At 49.1% G+C, this 9,046-nt stretch overlaps 1 protein-coding gene across 2 annotated transcripts in view; it reads left to right on the top strand.

Annotated features, from left to right (window-relative positions):
* KCNQ5 (potassium voltage-gated channel subfamily Q member 5) overlaps positions 1-5,382 on the top strand; it is a 627,271-nt gene extending 621,889 nt beyond the window's left edge. For both annotated transcript variants that reach the window (XM_013968999.2, XM_018058845.1), the window contains one exon: positions 1,079-5,382. In XM_013968999.2, the coding sequence (XP_013824453.2) occupies positions 1,079-1,987 (909 nt within the window). In that variant the 3' untranslated portion in view covers positions 1,988-5,382. The remainder of the gene's footprint in view (positions 1-1,078) is intronic.

A 9,046-nucleotide genomic window follows, 5' to 3' on the forward strand; every position in this document is an offset into this window, starting at 1 on the left:
TTCACATCCTCTCCAGCATTGTTATCTCTTGTATTTTTGATGACAACCATTCTAATAGGAGTGACGTAGCCAGAATATTTTTTAATCAAAATTGATTATAAGCAATTGGCTGTATTTTAGTGACTGATTTTAAAAGGAATAAAATCAAGACAGAGCAAATAAATTTTCTTCATGCATAGACCATGTTCTCCAAAACACTTGAATTTCTGCATGTGGAATAGAAAATTTCCTCTCATCAATTAATACTTGAACTTTAAACAACTATGGATTTCAACAGTAGAATAATAAAATCTACTTTTTAAATTTGTATTTTGGTTATTTTCATTGTCTCTCTCTTGGGTCATTCTTAAAAACAAACAAACCACACATTTTAACTGTGGTCACACACTGAATATTTGTTGACCCTGAGAGTGAGTATGTTCTCATACCAAGACAATTTTTAAAAGTCAAAATGCTCCTCTGATTTAATTATAAACATGCCAAGCATTTGATACCTATATTTTAAAATTCAGAATTGCCTAGATTGATCTAGGGTTGGGAGGGAAGGGACTGTATTGTGGGGTTTTTTAGTTTTTTTGTGTGTTTGTTTTGCCGGGTGGAGGTGGGTGGATCTTACCTCCCAGACCAGAGATCCAACCTATGCCCCCCTGCAGTGGAAGCACAGAGTCCTAACCACTGGGCCTCTAAGGGGAGCCCCCGTATCTAGGTCTTGGTTTCTTACAGAATTAGCTCCCTGCTGCACAGAAGAGTAGGGGAATGTTCTCATGGAGGAGGCTGAGGAAGGGTAACCTGAGGGGCAGGGGAATCTGGAAGTTGCCTTTCTTAAAGGGGCTTATACGGTCTTTGAAAACATCACGTTTAAAGAATGGGGAGGAGAAGGGTGCCGGTGGAGACAGGCAAAGGCCAGAGCATCCACCCCCAAGGCCTCCCTTCCCACCCCCGCGGCTGGACCGCGCGTCCCAAGCGGGTCCTGAGTCAAGGCCGCGAAATGCCGGGCACTCGGGACCTGCCCAGTGGCTGCAGCCTAACTTCAGTGCTTAAACTCTTGTGAACAGGCGCACGTTTTCCCCTCTTTCAGGTCCAGTCCATCGAGGCCAAGCTGGACTGCCTGCTGGACATCTACCAGCAGGTGCTGCGGAAAGGCTCAGCTCCGACCCTCGCGCTGGCCCCCTTCCCGAGCCCGCCCTTCGAATGTGAACAGACGTCGGACTACCAGAGCCCGGGCGACGGCCGGGACCTGTCGGGCCCGGCGCCGGGCGGCGGCCTCCCGCGCTCGGCCAGCGCGGGCCTGGCGCGGGGCCTGCAGCTCATCCTGGCGCCGGGCGAACTGGGCGCCCAGGCGCTCTACGCGTTCAGCCCCGCGCCGACGCCGGCGCCCGGGAGCCCGGGAGACGGCCCGGCGGCCCCGCGCGGCCTGGCGCCCCCAGGGGCGGTGGGCGCGGCCCGGCCGGCGGCCCCCGCCACCCTGCAGATCCCGGCCGCGCTGCCGGTGCTCGGGCCGCTGCCCCACGGCCCCGCCGGAGCCCCGGAGGCGCTCCCCGAGCTCAGCGCCCGCCCGGCGGCCGCCAAGGACCGCCTCCCGGCCAAGGAGCGCTCCCTGCGCCAGAGCCTGGACCTGGGCGGGGCGGCCCTGCTGTCGGTCCGGCCCGCGGTGCCCCAGGACCCGGGCCGCTCGGTGTCGGCGCAGAACCTGGCCCGGTCCACCGAGGACCTGGACGTGCAGCTGTCGGGGAGCGAGTCCAGCGGCTCCAGGGGCAGCCAAGAGTTTTACCCCAAGTGGCGGGAATCCAAGTTGTTTATCAGTGATGAAGAGGCAGCGGGTCCGGAGGACACTGGGACAGACGCCTTGGACGCGGTGCCGCCGGCCCGGGAGCCCGCCCCGGCGCCGGACTCTCTCAGGACTGGACGGTCGCGATCATCTCAGAGCTCATGTCCGGCGGCGGGGGGCGCCGACGCCCTGGGCCGGCCACACGTGAGGCTGAAATGAGGCCTCCGATTGCCCCCCACCCCCGGGCCCGGCCGCCCCTTAGCCATACACATCGCTGCATGAACTCTCTGGAAAGCCCTTCTCAAAGGTTGAACCCACAAAAATCAGGAAGTACATGAAAGGCAGTTCCTAAGCCTGTTATCTTTCAATTGCATGAAAATGCATGTTTAGGGGATGCTGAACTTCAGGGTACGACATTGCCCCTCACTCAGTAAGGTACCTTGAGTTAAGAATCCCGAGACACCGACCCTGCTCATGCTGCAGGGGTGGTTGTGAAACGTCAAAGTCAGCTCCGTTAGAAGATCGAACTCTGTGTCTTGAAATGATGGCTGTTGACGCCTTCAAATGTCAGGCATTTCTGCTGGTGATAAAACGCAGCATTCATTTTCAAAATTTGGCCATAATGTACATGTGACACAGTGACCGTCATCAACAGCTGCTAACAAGTTACCCGTAACACAGAATCGGGGTATCAGACACGGCTGCCTGTTCAAGGTGTAGATGCCAACCTGTCCTACCCAGCCATTTTATCACTAATGTAATTTGAATGTCAAGTTGTGTGCTTTTGGTGACTTAACGCTGTGGCCAGCAATTTTGCACATCATTTTCATGGTTTTTTTGTTTTGTTTTGTTTTTTATGACAAGAATGTTCTTCAGTTAGAAAATGTGCGAATAATGAAATTCAGGGCCAGTGGGGTGGATAGGCTGACTCTTTGACACCTTTGACTTCATGGAAACAAATTCCCTGACGGCTCTATCAGCTGCTACGCAAAGCAACTGAGTCCCAAGGAGTGGATGGCACATGGGGGTGACCCCTGTGCAGTGGCCCTGCCCAGGCCTGCAAGCTGCCTACAGAAGGCCTGTGAGGGGCTCTTCCCACGAGGCTGAAAGCCAGGCAGGCTCTCGGGGAGGAGACATGAGACAGAGATGGAAATGGCTCAGAAAGAATCCTAACACCGGGAAATCAGTGATGCTCAAGAAAATGACCTCCTCCTCCAGGGTGATGAGAGGGAGGGAAACAAACCAAAAGAAAAGAACTTGATTTTTTTAAGAAACAAATATTGTTAGGGAATTCAACTACCTAAACACCCCTTATTCTTATATATGAGCAGAGAGTTTTGCAAGGTATTTATTTTTTAATATGCCCTGAATGTGTTTTGCTATCATGTCATACATTTTGCATATGAAAGGCTGATACTAAACCTCCTTTACTTTTTATACTGTAGCGGACATTTTCTATTCTCCCCAAGAATGTTGCCTGCCCCCGCTCTGAAAAATGGTTGATTCAGTTTCCTGGTACAAGCTCATATAGTCAGAAGCCAGGTAACCCTGGCAGGGTCTGCAAATCAAAACACTGAATAATACAGCATGGTGGCCAAAAAGACCAAGGGAAACAAATTAAGAAATATCTCTACCAGAAAGCAAGCCAAGCTGACCACTTGTTAGCAACCCCAGACCGTCAGAATTTCAGCTAAGGTAACAGCACCACCCAAGGGCCAGGGGAAGTGAGAAAGCAGGTGGATTAAACTCCAGCCACAGGAAAACTTAAAAAAAGTTTTCTCCTTGCCTGATATTGCTGCCTCCAGGATAACTTTTCCAGCAGCCAGGGGATGGATCAGGGCTGTCAACAGCCACCCAAAGGCAAGACAAGGCCCTGACACCCGCCGAGTCCCTCCCAAACTCTCTTCCCCAACTTGCTTTCTCCACCCCAGACCCCCTGTTTTTCTCCTCCACAGGCTGTGGGCTTCCTGCTTCCCTTCACCAGCCTCCCTCCCCCAAGTAAGCAACTTCTCCACTCCACCTCCAATACACATCTCAACCCTTGTCCTTTTTTGATAAGCACTGAAATTTGGAAGGATTCCTCCTCTCATTCCACCTGGATCCTCGCACACGCTCCTGGCATGCAACCTTCAGGGTCCACTTGGCTGCCGGAGACGCGCAGAAGAGAGCGCATCCATTTTACACTCCGGTTTGAAAGATGTTCTCAAACTCTTTAAGCCACTTCTTTTATTTCAAAACATAAAAGTTTTGTCAAATTATTAAATGCAGCATTTCATCTAGCCATGTCTCCAAATTTGTGATCCATCTTCCCAAGGAGGTTGTACACGAGAACACAGACACACACACACACACAGACACACACACACACACAGACACACACACACACACAGACACACACACACAGACACACACACACACACACACACACACCCTCACCATGCCAGCAGGCCATCTCCAGGTATCACTTGAAGAAGAGGAAGGAACTTTCAGGTAGCACTGAGTCTCAGACACACTCTGTCCGGGTCAAACCCCACTGGCAGCAGGAACTCTGAATGTACTGAGGACCCCGCCTTAGGCCCCGTTAGGCCTCAGACACAGCCCAGTCCATCTGGCATCGCTGAAGATGGAAGATTCAGAAACAAACCCAAACCCATTACCAACGGTTCATCACAGCCCGATGTGGTAAACCATGCTGGGAGAAGCATTCACACACCCAAGCCATGACCATTTTGTGTCTGTCTTACTCCAGCACAACACTTCTTGGATGTCGAAAGCCTGTTATATTGTGTGAAGCTGTAGGGCTGTGTCTGCTGTGTTCCTGTCAGGGGAGCTGAGAGGGGTCTCTCCCTTACACTTAGCAAAGCCCCTTCCGTCAGCCCCAGACAGTGTCTCGAAGCACAATTAGCTGAGTGCTGATTGACCCCTGGCTTTCTCAGGCCACGGCCATCTGCCACCTCCGGTACGTAGGGTTGAGCAAGCTAGCCCTTCATGGCAAACATCCCTTCTACGAGGTTCACTAAAAAAATTTTGCTCCGTCTGATCTAAATGTTTGCATTTTGTTCAATTAAATTAACATCTGTAGATAGCAAGTTTTGTTTAAAGTAAAAGACACTCGATTGAGTTTTTCAGTCTTTCTCTCTTGTTCTAAGGTGCCTTTCTCACCTCCCCTTGACTCAGTGATTCTGAAAGTTCTTAATTGGCCAGAAAACAAGTCTCACAGAGAGGAGGAAATCAGGCACAAAGTGACTCATTCTCATGCCTGTGTGCAAAGCAAAACCATAAGGAATGATGAAATTGAGCAACGAAATGAATAGGTCACTTCATCCAGATTGAGAAAATACAATAAATGTTAACTTATCTCCCCAGAAGCTGATATTTTTTGCCTTAAAATGACATGGTTGTGTTTTTGTAAGAGAAACTTAATTTAATTATGTACATTTAAGTGAGCAGTTCTGGAAGTCACATATGACAATGCAGTTGTCTTGTTTCCTGAAAACAAATAAATCAGGAATATCGTATCCATTTCAAGCTACCATTCAAATGTAATTTCCTTTGCTCTCTTTTACCAGGATTATTTGTTTTAAAGTAAAACATTAAAAAGATATCTATAAACAGCTAGTGTGACTACTTTCATCTGGTACCAACTGGTTGGTTCTGAACTGACTACGTCCCAGTAGGTCAAGCAGATTTGGAGTTGAAATTAAAAATTATCTTCTTACAAAATTCATGCTTCCAATGCAGGGGGCACAGTTTCGATCTCTGGTCAGGGAACTAAGATTCTCCATGCCTCATGGTGCAGCCGAAAAAAAAAAATTATCTTTTCTCAATGTCGATGAAGAAATCATTGATACTCTGGGATGGGAAAGATTTGCAAATGTTGTTGAAGGTATCATAAGAAAAATTAATTTGATATCATACTGAATATTTATTTTTGTATATTTTTATACATTTTTATTTGATATATCAAAGCAGATGCCAGCGTATGTGAGCCCCATGTTAACTATAACAAAAGGTTTTGCTAAATAAGTGATAAGAAGTGGGAACCAGCACGCGCCCAAATGCTGGAGCCCCAGCTGCTCAGAATGGCCATTAACACCTATCCAGTGCTCCCCAGTGGGGAGGTGGAAAAGTGTTAGTCACTCAGTCGTGTCCAACTCTTTGCGAACCCACAGACTGTAGCCCGCCAGGCTTTTCTGTCCGTGGAATTCTCCAGGTGAGGATACTGGAGTGAGTAGGTAGCCATTCCCTTCTCCAGGGATCTTCCTGACCCAGAGATCGAACCTGGGTCTCCTGCATTGCAGGCAGAGTCTTTACCGTCTGAGCCACCAGGGAAGCTGAGAAGATGGGGGTCGAGGGGTGCACTCCCGAAAGGGATCTTATCCTTCTGCCCTAAAAAAAGAAGAAAAACCCCCTGTTCCACTGGCAGTTTTGCACTGTGTCCATGATGAATTCCAGTGGAATCATTTGATTTGAAAAGAGGCTCAGAATGGTGGGGGCTTCCTTTGTGGCTCAAATGGTAAAGAATCAGCCTGCAATGAGAGAGACCTAGGTTCGGGTTTGAACCCTGGGTGGGGAAGATCCCCTGGAGAAGGAAACAGCAACTCATTCCGGTATTCTTGCCTGGATAATTCCATGGACAGAGGAGCCTGGCAGGCTAGAGTTCATGGGGTCACAGACAGTCGGACGCAACTCAGAGACTGACACTTTCACTTTTCAAAATGTTGGAACTCTGGATCACAAAGCAAGGAAGCCCTAAGATGCTTTAGATGGAGGGAGGTGAGGGAAGGGTGTCACCTAAGGGGCCTCCCCTCCGCCGCAGCTCCGACAGGCTCAGGCAGGTCCCTGCCTATTCCGTCACCTCTGGGAGGTGACACTTACTAGTGAAACTAACAAGTAAACACGGAATGTGCTTGCTTGACCACCTCAAAAATGTGAACAGCTTCCACACACCTTCACACCTATGTTAAAGCATCTCTCACCCCAGCTTAAAAGCAAAATATACATGCAATTACCCTACCCTCATCACTTGTACAAGTAGGTTCCCAGACCTTGAAGTGGTTACTTTCATCATCCTGGTTTCAACCACTTACATTGCTTCTTTTTTTAATTAATTAAAATAAGACTTCACCCTCTGGTTTACCTAACTCCAAGTTACTGACGTTTTCACTACATTTCAAAGCAAACTTTAGGTGCATGCACTGCTCTGGAAGTCAAATAAATAAATAAATAGATTACTCAAAGGCACACTGGTGTGACATATATCTTTGCCTGTTTCCACCGCTCGCTTCATTCCTATCACGGTTTTGTTGCCTAGTTCAAGTCCAGTGTGCTCTGGGGTAGGTAAGCCTTGGGGTCCAGGGTTCCCACCCACGGTCACCTACTTCCTTCACTTCTCGCCTACTAGCTTTTTCCTTTTTTAGTGATGTTCATCTCTGTCCATCACTTGCTTCTTCTTTCCTCTCCTTTGCCTTCCTGAGTGTGACTGCCTTCCTGCCCTGCCAACCCCTGCCCACTCCATGACCTCAAGAACTAGGTGTTCACACCTTCGCCTGGTGCAGCCCCTAAGTGAGTGGTGACAACCTCACATCAAATGCAGCCCAGGTCAACAGATGCTCTGGAGCACCAGAATGTCCTCACCGAAGCCCTTGGGCCATGATCCAGCACCACCCCACTTTTCAGGACTTGGGGTGGGGAGGCCTCTGCCGTTCCAGGATGGAAACTCGTGCCCAGTGAAGACTAGCTCTCTTGCTCTGGATCCCAATCCCCTCTTTCCTCACATCTGAGGCACCTCCCTCTCAGTTTTTTCCCCTATAAACAGAAAGGAGCCTCTCCCGAGACCAGCAAAGTCAAGACTTCACCTTCCTCTTTAATTCCACGTCTCACCTTCACTTTAGAACCAACAATCAATAAATTGTAGAAGGTAATTCCATTTCCCCAGCATCTGTCCCCCAGCCAGCAGGACAGTCAAGCCACATCTGTCCAGCGCTCAGACAGCCAGCTCTGCCCTGGTCAGCATGACTTCTTAGAAGCACTTCCCTCTTGGTTTTCTCGGGTGATCAGCTATGCAAACACGCTTCCTTCCTCTTAAAACTGCTCCCAAGTTTGTCTCTGATCCAGTGGGTCAATCAGACCGAGTCACTGGCCCAAGCTCCTTGTTCTCTTTGCTCCATGGTCGGGATTCCCAGATCCCATCACCAGCTTCTCCCTTCTCTGCCCCCCACCTCTTCCCCAGGTGGTCCCGTTGGTGTCCTCTGCTCTTAACACAGGGACCCCTCCCAACCATGGATCTCCTGCCCTGAACATCAGCTCCAAGTGTTCTCACTTGGGCCCAGAGTCACCTGCAATGCCCCAGACGAACCTCTTGAGGGGGGAAGGGCATCTCAAAATATTCCCCAGGTCCTCCCACCAGACCCTGCAGACCGAGGTGCTCGAGAACCCTGAATGGATGAGAATGTCCTGATCTGTTTTCAGGCGCTTCCAACCCCCATCTCAGAGGCCTTTCTCTCAAGAAGGGTGTGACCCTCATGCTTCACTCACCATGTGTCACAGATTTGGTCTGTCACTTCTCCCAAAGTTCTCTGGGCTTTTCCAAAGGAGAATCAAAAAGAAATTAATGAATGCCAAGTAGTGAGTAACCATGTTTCTGCAGAACCGGGAGCGGCAGCCCCTCTCTTGTCCCCCTCCTCAGGCCTCAGCATCCTTCCCCTCTGTCCCTCCCGCCTTCCCCAACACGTGGGCTCAGATCCTATAGGTGGTACCCAGACCTAGGCTTGGTCCTTTCACCAGGAAGCCCGACTGCTCACACGTCCCTGTGAGTTCCAACGAGAAAAAAGGGTTTCATCTCCCTTCCCCAGCCCCTGAACCCCATAAAAACTACATTCCTGATCTCCACTTCTCTGTATATCCTACCAATGCCAAGCGCATAGTCAGAACTGGCCTCCAGTCTTGGGATTCCAGACTTTAAAAAGCAACTCATGTACACACAACTGTAAACAAAATTTAAAAAAAACAAAGACGTACTGTGTAGCAGAGGGAACTCTACTCAAAATGCTGTAATAACCTACTGTGAAAAAGTCTCTATATATATACTTCATATATTATAAATGGAGTCACATTGCTGTACACTTGCAAACTAACATAACATTGCAAATTTACAAAACACCAAATTAAAAAAAAAAAAGTTTAAAAACCTAGCAACTCATGGTTCGTGACTGCCCAGTGTACCAACAAATGCTTCAGAGGTGTAACATAATTTAACCCTCACCACCCGACCACAGG

Source organism: Capra hircus, chromosome 14, assembly GCF_001704415.2.
Source record: "Capra hircus breed San Clemente chromosome 14, ASM170441v1, whole genome shotgun sequence".
Taxonomy (NCBI): Eukaryota; Metazoa; Chordata; class Mammalia; order Artiodactyla; family Bovidae; genus Capra; species Capra hircus.